This window comes from Poecile atricapillus, chromosome 21, assembly GCF_030490865.1.
Source record: "Poecile atricapillus isolate bPoeAtr1 chromosome 21, bPoeAtr1.hap1, whole genome shotgun sequence".
In the NCBI taxonomy this organism is placed as follows: Eukaryota; Metazoa; Chordata; class Aves; order Passeriformes; family Paridae; genus Poecile; species Poecile atricapillus.
Window position 1 is genome coordinate 7,630,305 of NC_081269.1, and position 23,248 is coordinate 7,653,552.

A 23,248-nucleotide genomic window follows, 5' to 3' on the forward strand; every position below is an offset into this window, starting at 1 on the left:
CAAAATATCCTTTTCTGTGAATAGTTACTGCCACCACTTAAATTAATTATCTCTGGATGTATGCACAAGCTGAACACAGTATGGGAAAATTCTTGCACAATTCCATCATATCTCATGCAAACTGCTCTGTGTTTTCATAGAAACATTCTAAACTCCCAGAAGATAGACAGAAAGCCAATGTTGCCATGAACATTTGCATCAAAAGCCCTTTTTTAGCCAACCACAAATAGAAATAATGTCATTCACATGCAATTAGCAACATGAAAAGCCAGGATTTTGTTGCTGAAGTCCAAAGAGCCACCTGAATTTTCAGAGTCATACTTTTAAATGTACTTTGTATTCTGATTTGTTCTTTGCTTAAAATAAATCCTTGCAGGTCATGCTTTCAAGGCCTGTGGAAGTTGCACCTGGAAGTCAGTGTGACACCAACACAGGAAATAAAAGCAGAGGCCTCCAACAACAGCAATGGACAAGGCTGAGGCTCGGCTTTGGGTCTGGGTGGGATTGAGGATAATCTTGGCCAGTTAAGCAGAGCTTTACTGAGTGACTGTCAAGGGCAGGGTTAAACCCTCGAGGCACAGCCAGGAGATGCCACTTCTGCAGGCAGCCTCTGAGACACCTGACAACTGCTATTCCAAAGGCAAAACAAACAACAAAATCCAGGAGAACATTCTCAAAACCCTCTCTGAGCTATGGATAAGTTATTCCCTGCAATCAGAGCTCGCTATTGAGCCACCAACACTGCAGCCTCTCACCCCCTTCATCTGCAGGGTGCAATTAAGCACTGGGTACTGTATCTTTAACTGGAGAACAGGCAGGGAGGACATGGAGATGCTCCTACTTCATCCGGTGGCTTCTCCTTCTGCCTTCACCGTCATCCAGCAGTGAAGAGAGGATCTGCTGGGCCTGGGGCTGCCGGGGTCCTCCTCGCTTGATCTTGATGCTGGTTCTCAGGGGGGAGCCCGGGATCACATCCTGTCCAGAGCCTGGCTCAATGGAAGACAAAGAGTCTGTAAGGAGAGAAAGTCACGGGAGAGCACTATTTAAAAGGGGAGGCTGAGGAAGACACTCATGGGCCCCTCTGAGTGGTTCCTCCTCTGGGAGCAGTGTGCTCCCTCCTGCTTGCTCTCCACGCAGGAAACAGCACTGGAGATACAGGTTTGCTGCCACCACTCTACTCCTGCATTAGATGTTTCCCCTCTGCTCTGCCTGAATTCTCTGGGGTAAGTGCTCTTACAGCAGGGCCTGCTGTCCTTTGTAGTTTCATTTCTAAAGTGTTGTTCTTTTATTAATTATAAATTTATTGGGCAACAGCAGCTACTCAGCACTGCCCAGAGACTCCTGGTACTGCAGGATGAGCTGGTGGGCAGTGGGCAGTGATGCTCTTAGGGTTTAAGTACCATTTCACTCCTAGTAAAGGACATTTGGAGGCACTGAAAGGATGGAATGGAAGGATTGACCCACCCTGGGCTGCAGCCAAATCAGCTGGGAATGGGTGGTGGCTGTCCCTGCTCCCACAGTGTCTCCAGGTAACAACCTCCTGCTCTTCCCTCAGCTAAACAAATTCAATATTCACTGCTCTGGGCCACTCTTCAGCAACAGATGCTGGTGGCTTGATCTGCCTCATCATTTCCAATGCCCCAATTTCTTCTTCCTTCTGCCTCCAGAGCTGGATGTTTGTGCTTCCCTGCCAGGAGCCCAGCGTGCCAGCCTCGGCTGGATCCCACGAGGCAGCATTTCTGTTTCCAGTGAGCTTTTGGCTGCCAGAGGATTTGGGCTCTGTCTGCTGGCACCAAACCCTGCCAAACAATTTGGAATTTGCTGTGTCCTGCTGCTGCTCTCTGCGGCTTCCAGGCCAGGTCAGCTCCAGCTGCCCTCCCAGTGCAGAGAAGTTTGTTTGCTGGGATGTTTTGCTTTGTTGCTTGGGTGGTTGTGGTTTTGGAAACCATGCTCAGTGGGAAGTTTCTTGGGAAAATGAGAGCATGGGATTGGCATTTCTGAGTGGGATTTTAAAGCTGGGCTAACCCAGGACCTGTGGTCAAATCCTTAACACCTACACTGGGAACATGACCAGACAGTTGGTGCCGGGTGATTTAAAATTCTGTGCTGCCTTTCAGCCCAGGGAGGTCTGTGCTCAAGAAAAACATTGTTTGTTATTTAATGTCTTTTTCTCTATGTTTGTTGGGGCTTTTTTAACCATATACCCAAAGATGAACATAACTGCACTAGGAAAATACTTACTTTCCAAGTTCCCTTTCTAAACAGTATTTTTGTAGGGCCTAAAATATGTGTGAAGTGAAAGAATGGAACTATTTCTAAGGCACAGAGTAAGAATACAGTTGTCAATACTTATGGGACAAAAAACCCATAAAGTCATAAAATATAGGTGTTTAAATATGACCTAACCACAGTGCACAATTAAAAACCATCCATTTTTGCTGATGCAGTTACACTGGTATAGAAGTACACATGGGTGTAAATAACTCATCTCCATCCCAAGCAGTAACAGATCAATACAAATGGTTTGCTGAAATGACTGTTTCAAAATAACAGCAGCACAGGCCTTGCTGCTGCTGTATTTCCAAACAGAATGTGAAAAACAGCTAAATCAGGCAGTTCTGCTGGGGCAAGGCTGTGTGAACCCCAGCCCCAGGGTCTACAGAAGATTCCTAAAGAGCTGACTTTTTGCTTTATACCACTATAAATAAAGATATAACATGAAAGCCAAAGGAGGCCCAGGCCCTGGGTCCTGTAAATTCCCTGTTCTTGTGGACCCTTCCAGGGAATCTCCCTTTCCCTTCTCCCTGGAGATCATCCCAGCTGGCATGGACTGCTGCCTAGGAAATTGAGTGGGCTTCTCCCTGGTACCTCCACCAGCTCAAAGCAAAGCAGCAGAAAAACATCTTTTTCTACCCTTGGAATGAGAATGTGAAGCGAAGCAGGATTAGTGCAGAGGTAAGGTCAGGGTGAGTGTGGTTGAATCATGGTGTTGTGATTCAGGGTTTCCCAAAAATCTTACAGTTACTGCCTGTTGATTTTGGAAATAGCACTTGGGGCCTGCAAGAGCACAAGGCCACCAAGCAGAGCACAGCAGGCTCCAGGCCAGCCATGCCCTGGCACTGGAAGGGTCCAGCAACAATTCCATCCCAGCCCTGCTGGCTCCAGACAGGGCTGGGATCCCAAGTGCATCATCACTGTGTAGTGAGGCATTGTCAGGACTGCTGGGCATTTCAGATGTTTAGCATTTAAATCAATATCCAAAGGCCACATCCCAATAAAAGGATCTGAGGGGAGGTGTGAGGTGGGCTCACAATGAGGTTCCAGGTGTCAAGGACAGAAAAGTGCTCTGGGACTTGGTGAGTGCCAAGGAACAGGTTTGCTGTGCACAGACTGGGATGGCACAGCCAAACATTTTGCCTCCAATTGCGTTTCTGAAAGGGGAGAAACTGGCACAGAAGGTTTTGGCTGCTGTGAGAGAATTGATCCTCAGCTACACCAAAAGGAGCAGTCTGACCATAAGCAGCTCCTGTGACAATAACCAACACCACACTGTGCTTAAGGGAAGAGGACATTCTTTAAGGGATGATGTACCCACTGTACCAGTGATGGGAAAGCCAACAGCCTCAAGAGATCACAAAAATCTACCTGAATGTAGAACATGTGGGACTTTCTTTAAATCTGACTGTGAAAATTGGTTTCATGCAAGTTATGATCACAAAATGTTCAGGGATCATTGATTTTCAGGGTGACATGGCAGTGCTGTCTGGGCTTTGGCAAGGGCCTCAGTGGTGTTCAAGTCACTTGGAAGATGCTGTTAACAGGATTAAATGATCTGGCCTAAAGACTGGAACAAGCAGCTCTGTGGGAAGCTGGTGGATGATCTGTGCCACATGGCTTGAGCTGCTGCTCGTGACTTGGCTGCCTGAACTGTAACAAAAATCACTGTAAGGGTCATTTCACCTGCTACTGGAAAGCCAGAGGAAGTAGTGCAGCTGGTGGAACTCGAACACCTCTAAGTCATGGTACCTAGTTTTGAAAACATGGCTTGAAGAGACACCAGAGAGCTCAGGAAACTGGGATGGAGTTTAACCAGCAAGCCTGAACAGAGCCCCTGGCTCCCTAGAGAAGAAAACCTTAGCAGTGCTTACCATGAATTCCTATCATGTGCTCAAGGATTAATACCCTCTCAGCTAAAATCTTCAGAGCCTCTCGAAGCTGTTGGACACCTTCCCCCTGCAAGAAAGAAAACAAAACTAACATTGGAATGTGTTGTAGAACAGGCTTCTTGTCCATAACATTGCTTTCATAGCACCAAATCCTGCAGTGTGGATGTTTAAGAATGAAAAGATGTAAAAGAGGAGATGACCTAAGTAGGAGTGCAGGAGAAATCCTTATTCAAAGAGCTCCTCATGTACACTCAGGATGGAGTTTGTTGTCCTTGTCACCTTAGGTGTGGGCTTGAAGGGCCAAAGAGATGCTGGGAATTATTTCATGGATTGAGAGCAGAGATGTGAGAATTCCAAAGCTCTGCACAGGCAGTTTGATCTCTTCTGGGAGTCTGTCCCTCAGCAGCTGGGAGGGACAACAGGGCAGCAATTCCCAACCAGCTCCATGTGACAGAACAACCTCTGGGGACTGAGGTACACAAGAACATGGTGACAACCTGGTGAAAGAAACCTCACAGACCAGGATTTCTGGCACACATTAAATTCAAACCCACTTTTTTAACTGTGAACTCACCCTCTGGCCCCCTCCAAAGACACCTGTCAAAGGGAATATGGTTGAAGGACAGCAAAGTGATAAAAAGGAAAGTAAAACAGTAGAAACACATCCTTACATCAGCGCCTTTGTCACCTTCCTCACCCTTCTTTCCTGGTTCACCCTAAAACCAAGAAAGGGAAATTTGGTTACATGTGGCTGAGGACCCTTCCAGGACCCCTTGGATCCCTCCCCACCAAAGGAGCAAATTAAAGAAGTATTTCACCAGCAGAAAACACATGGACTGGCACTTCATGCCAAGGGCCAAAGTGCTCTCCTGAGCTTTGCCCTGGCTCCTGTCAGCTTCCCAGGAGGTCACCACCACTTCTAACACAAATGGACTTGTCCAGGAGTGGCCACCTGCCATGGCCAGGGCCCCAGCAAGACCACAGACATTTCATTGGGCTCTCAATGAACAACATTGTATGCTAAACCACAGATAAATTGCTCCTTTCCCCCAAACATGCATGTTTTCATCTTGATTTAGAACAGAAAAATCCTCCATTCTGTTTTCATTAATTAGCCACATCACTTTCTGTCTCTGAAGATGCTCATTAAGCTTTTCTTGAACAAAGAAGTGCTGTGAACACTGGTCTCATGTTTCCCCCCAGCCAGGAAGTTCATGCACTTTCCAAAGAGCAGATGACAGGGAGAGATGAAACTACCCTAAGCTAAACATAAAACAAAATTAACAATCTAAAATAGAGTGGAAAAGCTTGGGCTCCTCAAATTTGTTTGACTTCCCTGAGATATTTGTAAAGCAGAGATGAGCACCGGAGGAAGGACCAAAAAAGAGGTTCTGTGAATTGTATGAAATGATGAAGTGGAACCAAGAAAAGAGATGAGAACCCTCACAGAGGCTCTGGGACCTCTCTGGAAGCTGCCACCCAAAAATCCCCCAATTTTCTCCACTAGATCTTTGTCAGCCAACCTTCATCACCATTGGTTTGTTTCCACTGGCCACATGTGCTAGTGCAGACATCTCCTCTGTGCATCTGTTCAGATACTGCCAAAAAATCATTTGGAGACATCTCTTAATCTCATTACAGGATTTCCAGCTCAGCTTGGCTGACCAAGGTGCAGGAGGGAGCTGAGAGCAGCTGATGGACTTTGAGCTGTTTAACTGTGCCCACCTTTGGGCTCTGACAGTGCCAGGAACTCCTGGGGCCCAGGGAGAGCTGAGTGTGCCCAGCTCTGGCCAGAGGGATCTGCAGGCAAAGCTCAGCTCCTGTGCTGGGCTGATGCCCTCCAGGTCACATCAGCACCGTGTTTTACACCAGAGGATGCTTCATTTGCACAGGGATTCGTTAAGGTGAGGGTGTCTGTGCAACAAATGTCTGAGCTGGAGCCAGCAGAGCTGAGGCAGCTCCAGGCCAGCCAGGGGCACCTACAGTGCCAGGCACCAACCCCACCTGAGCCTGGCACCCAGCCACGAGTGCAGCACTTACAGGAAATCCCTTAATGCCCCTCTCTCCAGGCAGACCTGCTTGCCCCTGTTGGAAATAAAGGCAGTGTCATTAGGAGATACTTTGCCACTTGACAAGAACACAGTGTAATTTTTACTAGTGGAATTAAGATGGCTTAATGAAAAAAACCTTACATTTGGGATAATGTGAAAAAAAATTCCTCTCCCTTGACATTATCACTTAGAGACAGCAAAAGGGGGTTATGGTTTTCTGTCAAGTATCAGCTCCAAATCCCATCAGACTCTGGAGGAGCTGGGTTGGATACGGAGCTCCTGAGCTCAGTGCCCTCTCTGTAAGACGATTAGCAGGTTTTTTGAACTTTCCAGCAGTCAGTTACATTATACCAGGAAGGAATTTGGCTGGAGATTTGTTCCTTACAAAGACACTGCATTCTTCTCTCTGGTAGAAGTGATGGGCCGCTGCTGCCCCAGCCAGAACAGAGCCCAGGACCCCCACCGAGCCCTGATTTAATCTGCTCCTGCTCCACACACACCCCACAGCTACCGATCAAAACACAGGTACAATATTTTGGTTGGTTTGTTTCTTTCTCCTGCTGTGCTAATTTTCACATTGTTCTCAGTGAGAGGCTTTTGTTCTTTTTGGGGTTTTTTTGTTTTTACAGAAACAGTTTGAACTTGTACTTGTTGGTTTGGGGCAGAATGGAATTATGCTAAACTGAACATCTTTTGTTCCCCTGTTTTCCTCCACGGTGCTGGTTTCCCACCCCAGAGCACCTGAGGCAGGGCAGAATCCCTGACCAGGAGAGCAGTTATAGGTTATTTAGTGAGAAAGCAGGAGCTTGGGAAGAAGAGGAAAAACGTAAAAGCATTTATAAAAATCCATTAATAAAACAGCCACATATTTCTCACCTGGCTCTTCTCCCATAGACACACATAGAAACAAACACATCCTTTTTTCCCCCAAAAATAACTACATATATGGTAGCAGATTTCTGCAGTAGAAAGGGAGAGCTGCTGGGTTTGTGTCCATCAAATTTGTATAAAACCAAGAAGCACCTACAGAACATTCCCATGGAGGACTGAATTTCTATGGAAAGCCTCGCCAGCAAGAGGAAAAGTGGACAGGGAGAGCTCTGGGAGAAAGGCCCAGTCTGTCAGGTGCTCCCAGTATCTTCAAAGGGAAATACTTGGATTCTGCACTGGAAGGAGCAAAGCTCGTGAAAAAGCACAGGCAAGAGGAAAAATCACAGAGAGGAGCACAACAACACACTGAACAGACACAAACAGGCTGTGCTCCATGTCCAGGAGGAACAGAAAGGATGTTATCAGCTTAAAGGGGATCAAAGGATATTTAGGCTGGATGTTGGCAATATCTTTTATCCCAGGCCTCCCTGGCTGCTCCTCTGAAGTCTGCCTGGAGATGCTGTGGAGCCTCCCTGCCTGGCAGTGTTTGGGATGAGCAGGGGCTGAGCGTGAGCAGCACACAGAGCTGAGCCATCCAGGGGCTGCGCTCTGACTGCTTCAGGTCCCTTCCACGTCTGCTCTCGTCGAGATTAAGCAGGGAGAATGCATAATAACATTTCCTCAAATCTCAGTAGATGTTGTGAACCCCCTCCTCTGCTTTTCTTTGCAGCTGCACAGCTCCTGTGCTCCAGCCCTCATTTGTATCCACCAAACCCAAAATTGCAGCACGTCATTGTCAAAACCAGCATCCACAGCCATGCTCACAAAAGACAGAAAAGCACACAGAGCATCCTACAGAAATTCTGACAGAAAAAGCTGTCAGCTTCCCTTTCCACACTAACAGAGGATAGACAGGAAATACAGGGGCTTTATTCTATTTATCAAGACATTTTGATATTTGAAAATCTCATTTGTCCCAAACCTAAGAGGAGAGTTACAATTCTAAATTGTAACCTCCAGCAAGGAGGGAACAAAACCAAATTCTAAGGGATCTGCCTGGAGTGAATGGACACAATGCAACAAGATTTTGTTTCAAAATAAGTGTAGTAGTAATATGGTACATTAATGTACATAATATGATCTACCACAAACTACAGGAAAATGTTAAATGAATCATTGAGGAAGAGTTTTCTCAGTTTCCTGAATGGAAATGTGACACTTGGCCACACACTGTGCCCTTCTAAGTTTTTTTTTAGCTGAAAATAAAGACTGAATGGCAATGAGATGTAGTTGGTAATCTGTGCATCCACCTCATCAGTTAAGGTTTTGCTATCAGAATCTTGAATTCTAGTCCCAGAACTCCAGCAGTCTGCAATCTGTTTGTAAAGCCAAGTCATGCCCAAACTGGCTGAGCTGCACAAGGAAAGTGTTACAAAAAATCACCAACAGTCCCTCTGTCTTTCAGGGAAATGCAAGTGATTTCTTACATAAGAACAGGACCAAGCACCCAAAACTAAAATAATAACAGAGATTTCAAAGGGCAGATGTGCCCCACCCTCAGATATCTGATCCCTCAGGAGGGGTGAAAGCACCTGGGCCTGCTCCCCTTGCAGAGAGCCTGGACAGAGGAGCAGTTTCTTGCTGGTTATTGCCATGAATTTGAGAAGTCAGAGTGAACATTGGAGTTCACTGATCTGCATTTGTGTGTCTTGGCTCTTTCAGGCATCCCTGTTGTCTGCTGGGTTGGAAGGGGGAGCAGGAATGCAGAGGAGGTTCTGTCACAGGGGAATCACAGCCCCCATTCACCTCCATCCACACAAGGGTAAAACGGCCCTTGGGACAAAAGGGAATTTGTGTCCCACAGCTGTGGCCTCCACTGCAAACATCCATCACTTTAGAGGCACCAACCAAAGTGTTCCTCCCTGTCTAACCAAAGTGTTCCTCCTTGTCTTTCTCCCCTCCTTTGACTCCACGCTGGGGTCTCAATGATTCTCCACAGTGCATTTCAGACCTAAGGGCTGAATGATCCTCTTCCACCTACCCCACTCCAGGGTGATTCTGTGCTCCCTGACTCACCCAGAGATTTCAAAGATCATGACCTGCTGGCAATTAAGCTGAACAGAAGCAGCCAAAGGCCCAAATGCCACTTTCAGACCCTTCCCAATGCTTAAATGCTGGACTGGGAATCTGGCACACTTATACCCTTGCTAGATATTTCTCTGGTAGTTCCTAAACTTCACCAGTTTGAAAATAACATTCAAACAGCTTTTTTGTTCTAAGTTTAGTTATCAGCACTGGACAGCCCACTAAGGACTAAGGCACATAAACATTAAGAACATGACTGCAGTATTCCAAATATGTTAAGAAAATCATTTGACCTGGGGAATGACTTTGGTTTAGGAAAAGTCTGGTGAGTTTTTAAAGCCTTAGTGCCAGAGAAGGAAGAGTTCAGTTAGACCTCTCAAAACACTCCACACTAAACAGCTTTGGCTGGTGAAAGAAAGTTGGTCTCTACAGCCTTTATACACCATGCCTTTGCTACCTGAATCTCTTTAGGGAACATCTGACTTTGCCTTTCTCTGTACAGGAATCCCTCATCTTGGTTCTTGCAGAAACCCCAGAAACTTTGCATTTAAAGCTGGTGGTGGCTGTAGCCCCCTGGCATCTGTGAGACCTGTGCTGTGTATAATTCCTGAGGCCTCACTCCCCTAATGCTGTGGGAATCTCCCAGTGCATATAAAACCTTACTCTCTCTCCTCGGTCTCCTTTGGATCCTTTTGGTCCAGGCTGTCCTGGAGATCCTGGCAAGCCCTAGGAGAGATACAGAATGAGAAGGAATTAATTTCTACTGTGCAACCTTTGTTTAGGTGTAGTGAACACATTTCCCAGTGATCCTCAGCTCCTGAAAACCTCATACACCCATCAAGCAATTGGGCTGGATTCTCTTTTTTCCCTCAAGCAAATACAACAGGAGCTCTGTTTGCAGATATCCTGAGCCCTGTACTTCCTGCAGATCCCTCTCTTTGGGTCTTTTAATGCACTGCAGGCCCCTGATGTAACATTTTTTCGGGGTCAGTATGACAGGACAGTTCTTGTTCTCAGTTACCAAGAAGAAATTAATACACAGGTAGTATGTTTAACTTAAAAATCCTCACTGCTTCCCCCCACTTCTTAATTGCCTCAGTGGGTGGCAGGAGCAAGCACACATACCTGAAAATTAATTGGATTGTGTAGTGGAAATTATTTTGAAGCTATTCACTCACCCTAATAAACAATTTTCAAATTAAGCCCAATCTCTGCTAATAATTTAACTCCCAGGGTTGAACAAATCTATAAAGCAGTCACCAGCAGCTAAGAAGGGTGCAGTCTCCAGACTTCTACTAATTGAACTGCTATGCAGAAATTGATCCAAATTCTTAACTTATCCACCCAGAGAAGCCACAGTTATTAACCAGACCAAGAGAGAACAATATTGTTTGTTTATATTCAGCCTGTCAGCTCCCCCTCTCCCCACAACCACGTACAAGATGCTTTTTTTCCACCTCAAGTGACTTGCACGTTGTCTTGGAGGCTGCAGAAAAGTCTGGAGCTCCCCTCCAGGCCAAATCCCCACATCAGCACCCAGAGAAATGGGTTTTCTTGGCCCAGAGAAATGAGCATTGCTGTGAGGAGCTCAGTGCATGTGAAGTGGCCCAAGGAGGTTGCACACATGTGATTTAAGGGTGCAAACGAGGAGCCCTGTCCCAGTTTCAGCTGGGAGCCAGCAATGCTCACCAGCAGCACGTTGCTCCCTGCCTGCAGCCAGCCCCACCAGCTCAGCTGAGCTCCCCACCAAGGATTCAGAGACCCAGGCCTGGTTTAGGAGGTTCCCTGGGGCTGCCAAACGAGGTAGGGCACAGAGAAACCCTGTGTCAAACATGCAGCATGAACAAAGCTCAGGTGTCCATAAGCATCCTCTGCTCCTGACAGCTCTCAGCAGTGTGTGGTGATGCTCAAGAACACCGAATTCCACATTGCAAAAATAAAAGATTTACAGCGTGTGCTGCGTGTCAAAAAGCCAGACTCAGCTACAGAATCTACTTATGAATTGTGAATTACCTTATATTTAATGATGTTAAACTGCATCTGTCATTTGGCTGCCAAATCTCTCACTGAGCTTGTATCAATCTGGAGTTTCTCAGTGTTCTCCAGAGCATTCCCTAATTGAAAGGATTCTGCTACTCTGGCAAACTTTCCCTAACCTGTTGTCCATTGCTTCTTCAAAGTGGTTAATAAACACATAGGAAAAATCTTCTCTATTTTCAGTTCCAAACCTCCTCTTATCAGACCTGAGTTACATCCCTTTATAAAGGGATGTATTTCTCTGGGCTCTCCAGTCATGTGGGATTCCTTTGGAAAAATTTGATGCTGTTGCTTTGCCTCTACATTAAGCAAGGTTCTTCCCAAAACTGAGTCCCTTTGTATCTGTCAGCCACAATTTGGAGTAGTTTGGCAGTTTCCTATTCATGATTTCACTTCTTTCCATTTAACCAGCTTTTTCCATCCACGTGAGTACTGTGCCCTTCTTCTACCATAAATTCTTTGGAATGAGTTTTTCCCACTCCATTATTATCTCCCCCCTCCACAATGTTTGTATCAATAAATAATCAAACTTATGGGAATTTGTGATGTTTTTCTTGAATAGAAAGTGCTATGACTGAAAAAGTAGGCTTAACATGTTCACTCTGGTGAACTGGTTAATTCCCATTGATGCATTTTTTGTTCTTTTCATGTGTTCCACAGGAAATGCTGTGTTTTTCTATCACTGTGTTAGTAAAGCCCATGTCAGATCCTTTGCATCAACTCAGGCCACAGTGAAATGTTTTGACACAGCAGCAGCACAATGTGTTGTTATGATTAAGGGAAACTCTAGAAAACACAACCATTTCAACCTCTCAGCACAACCCAGAATGAGGAAAAGGAATGAAATCACAGAATTTCATGGGGAGCAAACCAGCAGACCTAAGATTACTCTCCCTCCTTGTGCAATGAGATGATGTTTCACCTCTGACCCCTCTCTGCCCTTCACCCCAAAGCACCAAAGCACCTTACTTGTGATCCAGGGGCTCCAATGGGTCCTGGGGGCCCTTTAGGTCCTGAAGCACCTGGTGGTCCTGGTGGGAATCATAATTGGAAACAATTTTAAGGAGGCTTAGAAGGAAGAACCCTAAAGTCCAAGGCATTTACTTCCTTTCATGTTCTGCTGAGTCTCTCAATGAGTGAGAACCCTTCATCAAACACTGGATTACTGGACACCCACATCCTGACACAATACATCCCCATGCCCTAGGGGAGATGTTGGAGCTCTGGGAGGGAAAAAATGGTGAAAAGAGGAAGGAAAGATGTCAGCAATGTCCACATTTCCATTCCTTAAAAATGCAACTTTTGAGAAAACTTTTGAGATCCATGGAACAGCTGCTTGAGAGCAAGACACTGCAGGTGCTGCTCCTGAAACAATCTCAGGTGGCAAGGGAAGCCCCAGGGCAGCTGCACTTGGTTTCTCTGGGGTCTCAGAAAGCTGAGGATGAACATGAAGGAGATGGAGACAGGAGAGGCTGAGTGAGGCAAAGCAAAGCTGTCTCTTGGTCTTCACTCACTCCAGTGGCAATAAATTAATTTAAAATCTGTACCACAGGAGTGCTGCTTCCAGGATGAGTTAAACACCATCTAAACAGGTCAACTTGTCTCACACAGTCACTTAACAGATTCATTCCTTTTGAAAAAATAATTATATCTCAACAGTAGCTGTTAAATTATACCTGCAGATGGGAGACAGGATATTTGCTTAGCCTGAACTTAGCAATACTCCTCTCTGCTTTAGTTGTCACAACCCTTGAGATGAAACAATGTGGACATTATACACAAAGTACAGCTGAATCAGCCTCAATCATTAATGCACCATACAAATGCTTAAGTCAAAGAATAAAGGAATTGAAGGATAAATGAAAGGCCCTCATAATGAAAGGAGAAGCCTTTTCTGCAACTAATGGGAGTTCACTCCTAAATATGCATCATACAGGGAAGTGCTGACGTTTGCAGGAATATTATCATTTAAGCCACCCATCAGCACAGAGAGAAAGAAGGCTTGTCACTGAATTTTCATCCAGATTCTGATTGCAGTTATACTGGTGAAAATCTGGAATAGCTCAAACTGGCTCCAGAGTCTTCACAGACATCACAGAGTGTCAGATCAGACCCTGCTTGGTGGAGATCAGAACAGGTTTGCAGCAGGGGGAGAACAACTCTGCTCTCAGGAAGGAATCAGTGGATAACCCACTCTTAAAGACAGTTTTTAATTAGCCCCTTTCTCAAATGAGTCCTGCCAAAGGTGAAACGTCAATAGATAAAAAGCTCAGTTACTTCTTGTCACCCTTCCAGTAAGGACCACTTCCCTCCCCTGCAGGCACCCACTGAGCACCCACTCCATGAGAAAGGCTCTGCCCATTTTCCCCATCCTCCCCATCCTCCCCACCCTCCTCATCCTCCCCATCATCCCCATCCTCCCCATCTTCCCCATCATCCCCATCCTCCTCATCCTCCTCATCATCCCCATCCTCCTCATCCTCCCCATCCTCCCATCCCAGCCCTGGGTGTCACCTGGTGGTCCCGCGGGCCCCGGGGCTCCCCTGGGTCCGGGCAGTCCAGCCATGATGGTGTCGATGACGGTGGAGGCCAGCTGGGGTTCTCCATCTGCGGCACAGAGCAGAGTCAGTGTCGAGCCCAGCCGGGATCTCTTTCCCAAATCCTCTGGCGCCCGTTGCTGGCCAGGGCCCGGCAGTGCCGCAGGATGCTCAGTCTGGGCTCCTGGAGCACTCGTCCTTTGCTCTCAAAGAGCTGTGACCCTCATCCTGCAGAGCTGCTCGTCTCACCCCTGAGAACCCCAGGCAAGCTGTCCTTTCTCCAAAAACCTTGGTGTTTTATCCACCTGTATAATCCTGCCTTGGAATGACTGACCCCAAATGCTCCATCTCCAGGTCCCAGCTGGCTGCTGGCTGCCTGGCACATGCAGCAGGGCTGTGGGGCTGTGTCCTGCCTGGCACCAGGGTCCTGCTGAGCCCCCCTGGCAGCAGAACCCCCCAGCCCGGCCAGCTCAGCTGGGCAGGTGCTGCTGGGGGTGCCCTGGGGTGTAAGGATGCAGGAGAGCCCAGGGATGGGTGTGCTCTGCCCCCTCCGTGTGCTCAGGAAACTTTCCTGCCCTTTAGGATTATTTTATTTTAGGTGTTCAACTGGGCAGGTTCACTGAGCTCTGGGAAATGGAGAGAAATGGGAATGGAGCAGGGAAGCCAGCAGCAGGAATTGGAGGAGTTTTGTGCTTTTGTACATCTTAGTTCTCTCCAGTAAAGAATAAAACCCAGCAGCCTGTAGCTGTCCACATCTTCCCACAGCCTGGAGCCAATAAAGCAACCATCAGTATTTTTTACTGTGATGCCAAAACCATATTCAACAACCCTGCTCCCTCTGCAGCTGTCCTGTGGCACACCTGCAGTCTGGGGAGGTACCTGTATGGCAGCACCTTTTATTTGAGCACCCCACAACACTTTGGGACAGTTGTGGAAATCTGGGGCAAAAATTCAATGAACAACCAAGACAACAAGGCCACAAAACAAGCAAGGGAACCTCACACCCTGGTGCCACCAAGGCTTACAGTCCACTGACTTTCTGCTGTAGGACCAAGAAATTTCCTGTTTAACCTGCATGAAAATGTTGGCTCCTGGTCACCAGGATGGCAAACCCTCTGAAAATCCCACATTTTCCACTGCTGGAGGCTGCCATGCAGGAATAATGTCCACCTCCTCCTGCCCATGACCTCAAGCTTACTCATGTTTCCTTCCACCCATCCCTGTAACTCATCACAGTAAAATTCAGGGGAACCCTGTGCAGGAAAAGGCTGGGAATGTCTCACTGCAAATGTCAAGTGACACCAGGAAGGTCAGAAGGGTGTTTGCTTACTCTGCAGAGACCAGCCCAAAGGTCAGAAGGTGAACTCTCCAGAAATTTTAGCAGACACATTGCAAAGCCTTCCCAGCTTCTGGAGCGTTGGCAAGGACAGAGAGAACTTCCAAGCCAGTTGTTTGAAAGCAGCTCCCAGGGAAAACTGTGCAATGGCTTTGCCTGCCAAGGATGACAGGATACCTCTGCAATTCCTTCCTGGCAGCAGGACAGCACAAGATCCAACCCAGATCCCTCTAAGGACCACATTTTGTGCCTAAAGCCTGAATGCAAACAGGTATTTATTTGTCTGCTCTTTCTAAACCAATTCATCTTCCCCCTCCTCACAGCCCTGAAACAAAACAACTGAGACTCTTCATGTTCAGGAGGAAAGGTACCCCAGTGAAGTGTGTAATCCAATTAATTTGAGTTTTATTTGACCATGTCAAAATCCATCACAGCTTGGGAGTAAGATGAAATTGGGAAATGAGCATCAAACAGCAGTGAAGGCATTAACAGTTACAGAGCCTTTTGTTTTTAAGGTGATCAACAAAATCAACTGCACATCCACTGAGAGGGGCAGAGGATGGACTGCAAACAACCAGGGTTTAATTTCTGCTGGAGGTAAGTCAGGGATAAAGATTTGGGTTACAAAACATTCCAGTTAAATGGCACATTATTACGATGACAGAGTTACTCCCACAAATCCACCCATCCTGACATTTGACTCAACGTTATTTATGAAAGGTGATTCCATGATTGTGACACAAAAGAGAGCTCTGATCAACAACCCTTGGGCTCAGCAGCTCCTGGGCAGCACAGGATTGTGGCACCTTCCTTCCTCTGCTGCCTGGCCAGGCAGGACTCACCCAGACCCTGGTTTCCTTCCAGCATCAGCTCTCAATGAAACACACTGTGAATGAAATGGGACTGAAGTGTGTTAAAACACAACCCTCATGTATTTTTTAAGGGATTGCCTCCATATTCTCATAAAGCAGCAGGAAGAGCTTGTATCTCCTTATAAACAGGGACATTCTGGGGCTCTCTGCAGCTGGAGACTGTTAGAGCAGCCACAAAATTGCATCAAATGGTAACAGGAATCTCCTGCACTGACCCAGGCTCTGCTGGGCTCAAGAGCTGGATTCTGTTCCAGTGCTCCTGGATACCCCAAAGCAGCAGACAGTGCTTCATTGGAGAAGATCTTGATACTGAATTTGCTCCAGGAGCTTTCCAACTCCTATCCAAGCCAAGAGGAAGAGTGAAACCAGTGTGACCTGGTCAGGTGGGAGCACCTATGTTCCCTGGAAGGGGACAGAAACACCCTGAAACAGCCCAGGAATGCCCTGAAGGACTCAGTGAAAGCTGCCCAGGCAGAGCAGCAAAGGCAGCTCAGGGCACACTTTGAAAGGATTCAATTTCCTCAATCCCTTTCCTCCTCCCCCATCACTTCCTCTGCTCTGTTCTCCTTCCTTGGGAAGGGCCTTGCTGCACAAATCCCTCTCCCTTGTCACCACTGACATGCAGGACACACAGCTGCTCTGCCTCAGTTTCTCCTTGCTCCCCCTCAGGGTGCCCAGGGGAGTGGTGGAGTTACCATCCCTGGAAGTGTTAAAAAATGTGTGCCTGTGGCATGTGAGGACATGGTTTAGTGGTGCTGGGTTGATGGCTGGACTTGATCTTGGAGGTCTTTTCCAACAGTGATGATTCTATGAAAACAGGTTAATTTTATTTCATGTGTCCTTTGCAGAGCTTTGAGACGTAAGAAAACAGCCCTCAAGAGTGAGATTTACATTCTTTTCTCTGACTATTCCCTAGAAATCATCACTGTTAGCACAAGGAATAGGTCTCAGCTGGCTCTAGACCATGCACCTGATCACTCATTTTTAAGTGGCAGGGAAAGTGAGAGATCCCAGCAGCAGCAGCCCCAGCAGTGGGAACAGCAGCTCAGCTTCTGGCCAAGGGCTGAGGTTTCTGACTAAGGGATAAATTCCCCCATTATAGCCTTGATTTGTTGAGACAGGATGGAAATGAAGTAATCCTGTCTTCATTTTTTTCTGCTACCTGATCTGGAGGGAGAAAAATGGGACCATTTCTTTTACCACAGCACAGGGAAACTGTGAGAAAATATTTGTCTCCTCATTCCTGGCTTCTGCCTGTGGATAAATATTGCCAACAGGAACTTGTTGCAATTAATGAAGGCACAGGCATTAACCATGTTCAGGCAGAACCAAACTCTGTATAATAACAATAACCTGACACAGCTCTCACATCTCATTCCCATAACCAGGAATATGCTTCCCTCTGCTGTCGGCAGCTGGAATTTTGTGTTTATAGTTTTCAGATGTGCTCCTTTCAAAACAAGTAAATACATCTTTTAAAAATCTAAACAGAATTTACAAAGCTAAGTTTTACTGGTGGCAGAGGATCAGCTTTCCACCAGCCTGTGGGAGGCAAAATCAGCCAATACAGAGGCAAAACAGTAAGAAAATAGACTTGGTATTACCAGAACATTGTTATGGCCACATAGATAACTTATACTTGGGTTTGTATTAAGAAAAACTGTCATAAAGTTTTGGGCTATTCCTTCTGCAAAGCAAGAAATCCACAGGCATGGAGGGAGGAATGGCCAGGGGTGTGAATGGAACACTCACCATCTCCTCACTGCTCTCAAGTCCATGTGGCTGCCCAGTGCTGCCAGACATAATAGAAATAATTATCCACCATTTATCCTCTTCCCATCTGGGCACAATACTGAGTTCACCCCTCTCACACATCAGCTGGGAAAGCTGTGCAATCAAAGCCTGTATTCACTTTTAAATTTATCCACTGCTTCACAAGAAAGAGTTTAATTCAAAGGGTGGTTGGAGGGAGGGGGCAGCAGCAGCACCACCCAAACCATCCTTGGGGATCACTGGAATAAAAGGAAGAATGGCCCCATTTGGTGTGACCCTGAGAGGAGTGAGGAGACTCTAATAAAAACCTTCCTTCTTCCCAGGCTGATGACTGCAGCATGTTGATGTGTATTTTGTGAAAATCTTAGTTTAGAACCTCAGTTATTCACCCTGCCCATACACCCTAAGTAACTGAATACAAAATCAAGCTGTTAAAGTTCTCCCTAAATTAAAAATACATCTGTTCACTTTGGGGAAAAGGAGTCTGGAGAGCAGAGTGGGTGGAAGGGAGAGCTCGAGATAACTGTCAGACATGGGGAGACTTAGTAATCCTTGGCTGTAACTGAGAGAAGTGAGCTCTGAAGCTGGACAGGAGCAGCAGAGCTGGGGAAGAGGCACAGCTGAAGTCTGGGGGAGTGGAGATGGGAGACCTGACAGAGCTGGGGCTCCAGGAGTTCCCAGAGCAAGGGGAGACAGCTGAGCTCTGCTTCCTCATTATTACCTGCCAGCCACACAGGGCTGGACCAGGAGAATCAAGCCCAAATCTGAGAGCATTCCAATCCAAGTGCAGGATCTGCCTTTCCTAGAAAGCTTTTTCAAATCAAATTGATTTGATTTGTTCAAGTATAATTTTGTATTTTTTAAATCAGCTTAAGCACAAAGAAACCCTGGCCCTCCTGTTACAGGGAAGGGATAAATCAGTGTCAGTCTGGACTTTCCAGTCCATAATTCTCTGTTTTGTGTGGATGTGGGATAATGTGGATGCATCAGAAATACAGGTGGAAGAAGCATCTGCAGGGTCAGGGAAAGAGACACATTTAACAGATATCCTTGTTATAATTCCAGAGCTGGGAATCTCTGATCCTTGCTGATTCCTGAGCAACCCTGACATTCCAACACCACAACAGTGGCACCAAGAGGGCTCCAACCCTGCAGCTTTGGTGCACCAGCACCTAATCTGCCACTCTGGACTCCTCTGGCCCTCATCTCTCAGGTGATGCTCTGGCATTTCACCAGAGACTCTTCCCAGCAGCCACTCCTGATGGAAGCTTACAGGACACCAAGCTGCCCTCCCAGAGCTGTGATGAACCTAAAAAAACAGGCACAGAGAACAAAACCCTGCTCTCACTGACAGTTTACATTGTTCTTTGTTTTGGAGAGGTGAACCCCCTGTAGCTTCCAAGATGTTCCATCTTGAAGAGGAATTTCCAAGAGACCCCCACAATGCAGGCAGATTGTCCAGCTGCTCCCAGGGCCTGGCAGAGCCTGGCAGGGAGGTGGGAGCAGAGCTGAGCTGCTCTGTGCCTGCCACTCTGCTGATGCCACAGGAGAACATGGGAATTGAGGAGGGAACTTACTTTCTTTTTCAGCTGTGGGCTGGAGTGAGTAGAGAACCCCTTGCTGGAAGGTGAGAGGGAGGCTTGGGGTGGCTGGTGGCCCTGGAGGACCTGGGGGACCTGGGATCCCAGTTTCTCCTGGAAGTCCTCTTGGTCCTTGAGGTCCCAGCATCCCTGTGCAGAGGCAGGAGAGGATGTGTTAATGCCTTTAGGGATGTGCTAATAATGCTATCATGTAAAAAGGCAACAAGAACACAAAGGATTCCTGTCCTGAACTATTGCTGTGGGGATCAGAGGGGTGAGGAAAATAGAAACAGCTTCCCCATTTTCCTCTTTTTTTTTTTTTTTTGGTTGTTTAGCATCCTCCTCTGCAAAGGAGAGAGCTTGACTTGGCTCAGAGGTGCTGCCTTTGAACAGCACAGTTGCTGAAAGAGTGGAATCTCCCTTCTCCCTGAGTGAGAAACTACAGGCAGCAAAGTGTGAAATCAAATCCTCTTTCCCTCCAGGTACACCTGTGTCCCCTCCCTGCCAGGAAAGCTGGGGAAGCACAAGGGAAGCAGAGTCAGTCCAGGAGCAGACAGATCACATGTCCTGTGGGGCTGCAAGGCTCTTGTTGCAAACTGAGAAACCAAAAGAGGCAGACACATCCTTGGCCAGACTTTGGCCACTGACAGCTTGCCAGAAAGTGCCAAAAAGTGTTCAGGGCTGCTCTCACATTTAAGGCATGTTCAGGGTTTTAAATCTTACCCAAGCTCAGGCTCACAAGGCACAGCCTTTTGGACACAGAGCACAGAGCCTGAGGTCTGGCACCTATTGTGCAGTATCACCTTCATCAAAACATTCAGGAACATTTGGGGAATGAAGAAAGACTCCTAGCTCAGGAATGGAGTGTTCTGTGAAAGAATGGCCTTGTAACCTTTTCCCTTAACATACAAAAGCATCATTAGTTTGACTTCCTGGCATCTGACAGCTTGACACAAATGGTGTAGAAAAAAGGGAGTTAAAACAGGCACCCAGTGAGAGGGTTAAACAGGGAATGCTCTGCTCCAAAGGCTGACAGGTCACAGGCTCTTTCTTACAGCTCCTGAGCAGGATGGGGAAACATGATCCTCCTCTGCAGCTTTCTGGGACAGGCTCTCTCCAGCTCCTCAGGAAATCCCAGGGTCTGTCATTGCTCGTGCAGGTGGTTGTCTGCCCTGGGAGCTCCTGGCTGATTCCAGCTGCCAGGGGACTCGCTGGAATGGATTTGATACCAATTGAAGATGCTCAAATCTTGCGTGTCTGGCCTTCCCTGAGCTGCTGTCACAGACAATTCGTATGAAGTGAAACATCTCCTGTCACAGCAGCACTGCCCTTCTCCAGGACTCACCTGGTGGCCCTGCTGGGCCCCTCTCACCGGGCTGTCCCTTCTCTCCTTTCGGCCCTGGTGGTCCTGGGAGCCCAGTGGGTCCAACCGGGCCCGGGGGACCAACCTGTCCTGGAATCCCTGAAAATGTTCAGAAAGGAAATTAGCTGGAAGTTAGGGCACTGCTGAGGTCAGAAAGGCTTCAGCAACCTCAAAACCAGAGGAGAGGGACTCAGTGATGCAAAGAGGGAGAAGTGCAGCGGGGCACAGACAGGGTGCCAGGAGCTGTCTGACGGGTAGGCCAGACAAGCCAGACTGGACCTTGCTTCTCCTCTTCTTCCTTCAATCCTGAAAGGAAAAAGCACATCCCCATGCACAAGGCCCTCCCCAAAAGTCAGCAGGATGTGCACCTCCAGCTGGGATGTGCTGGGTGCACACTGTTCCCTTCCCAAGTCCTGAATGGCTCTGGGCAGGGTCTGGGTGTCCTTTGCTGGGTTCCTCCAGACACACATGAACTCCAGAGCCATCCCAACGTACCAAAATACACAAAATAGATTTGCCAAAGAAAATCAAAACCTCTCTCCCACTTGTTCTGTATACATCACCCAGAGGTTCTGTATCAATGATGTTTCCCTGGTTTTTCCTGTGTTCATTCATCTCACAGGGGCTCCGGGCTGTGCACAAGATTTTTCATCCTAAAGTGACATTAATTCCTTCCATTTCTGCAGGAACTGGATGTCAGTAATGTATTTCACTGTGTGGGTCAGAACATTCCCTCACTTGTGTAAATCACCCTCAATCCTTCAGTCCAACCTTATAACTCAATCCCATGAAGTCCTGCAGACCATGAGCAATCATTTCCTGCAGCATCCTCAATCCCACTGCTGCAGCAGAGCTTTAGAGAAACTGGCACTTCCTTCCCTGGAGGGGCAAGTGCTGAAGGAAAGGCTGGGAGAAGCAGCACTGGGTAATGTGTCAGGCAAGTGCTCATGCTGGTGACAAATGGTGTTACCAGCCTAAAAGGGACAAGTGCAGCAGGGGGGAAAAAAAGGGAAGGATTCAGGGAAAAGAGGGGAGAACAAATCTTCAGCTGGCTTAAATCAGTTCTGCTGCAGTGGCACTGCTTCCAGAGGGTTGAAGCCCATGGTAAGAGTTTATCCTCCAAACAATATGAAGCAAAAGACCACAGGAAAAATATTTTTAAAAAAGCAGAGGGTGAGTAATTTACTGCTGGAAACCAAATCAGGTGTGCAGAGACCTGGATTTTCTTCCTGGCTCTGTCATTAACCTGCAACACACCATCTGCTCCCCTCCTTCCCCAGGATTTTCCCTGCACAGGAGCTGCTCTGTTTACATGGAGCTTTGGAAAGTGATGTCCTGAGCATCCCCAGAGGCTCCTGGTGCCCCTGGCAGGTGATACCAGCTAGAGAAGAGTTTTCTCCCATCACTCAGGACATGCCCTGCTGGCTCTGGCCACATGTGCTTCCATGATTGGCCTCTCCATCAGACAGTGCTGTCCATCCTTTATGTGCTGGGAATTCGTGTCTCAGAGGTGATAAAAGTGGTGTTTGGCCTCTCCAACCAAAGCAGCCCATGATCAGATAAAACCCAAAGAACAAACTCAGCCTCTCCATCTGTGAGGCTCCAAAGAGTTCCTGGCCACAGGACCCTTCTGGTTTTTGGGATGTAAGTACAGGACTGGGCATAACGATGATTTGTGCTGTGAAAGAGAAATAGCAGAAACTGTGAACTTACCCTGTGGTATCAGCTGCTCCTCTGCACCTCTGTGTCCTTTAGCTTCTGTATAAGAAGGATTTAAAAAAAAAGGTTAAAAAAAAAAAAAGAAAGAAAAAAAAAGAATAGGAGAAAAAAAAGAGAAATATGAAAAATTAGGTCTCCTGCTGCCAACTGGCTCAGCCAGAGAATATATATTATCTTAATACTCAGAAAAATGTATTCTGTTGATTAACAAGCTGATCAGAAAGGCCAGTGGTGCAGCTGTTTCAACAGCACTGATTGCTTTTAAATGATTGTCTATTCTCAGCCCTGTCACTCACAGAAGGAATAACCACCCTCAAAAACAGTAGCAAGTTTTCCTGGACCTCAGCCTGGAGAGGCATCAGCCAACCCAGAGCTATGGGGTCATCCAGAAACACTTCCAGCACTCACAGCATCCTGTCCACATCACCCACCTTTGAGCCAGGCCCCAGCATCCTGCCCTTGGTCCATCCAGCCTGGTGGCACGCAGGGTAGGGCTGGGATTTATTTTGGCTGAACACCCAGAAGCAGGGCAAAGTAGGGAAGGTTTCACAAAAGGCTCAGGGGAAAGGGTGGGAGGGACAGAGGCTGAGCTTTCCACAGCCCCAAATCACCCAGGACACTCAGGCTTGACTTCCACCTACTCCAATATCCCACGTGATGAAAGATCTCCTGAGAGCTCTGTAAGAGAACCTGGGGACAGCTTTGAGCAACAAGTCACAGCACGGTGTTGAAATGCAAAATGGGCAGTTCCCCTCCATCCTAAATTGTGTGGAGTTCCCTTCAGTCCACCAAAATCCATGCTGAGTTTTTTTGGCTGGCTTTGAATCACGGACACAGAGTGGTGTGGGGAGGGAAGGAG

General features: G+C 47.2%; 1 protein-coding gene across 1 annotated transcript in view; it reads right to left on the reverse strand.

The window, feature by feature from the left end:
- Positions 1-480: 480 nt before the first annotated feature.
- The window catches only part of COL26A1 (collagen type XXVI alpha 1 chain), a 153,534-nt gene continuing 130,766 nt past the window's right edge, over positions 481-23,248 (reverse strand). The window contains exons 6-13 of the mRNA XM_058854748.1: positions 20,653-20,760; positions 19,305-19,457; positions 13,724-13,816; positions 12,179-12,222; positions 6,207-6,266; positions 4,838-4,882; positions 4,149-4,233; positions 481-1,010 (exon numbers count right to left, since the gene is read on the reverse strand). Of these exons, the coding sequence (XP_058710731.1) occupies positions 838-1,010; positions 4,149-4,233; positions 4,838-4,882; positions 6,207-6,266; positions 12,179-12,222; positions 13,724-13,816; positions 19,305-19,457; positions 20,653-20,760 (761 nt within the window). The 3' untranslated portion in view covers positions 481-837. The remainder of the gene's footprint in view (positions 1,011-4,148; positions 4,234-4,837; positions 4,883-6,206; positions 6,267-12,178; positions 12,223-13,723; positions 13,817-19,304; positions 19,458-20,652; positions 20,761-23,248) is intronic.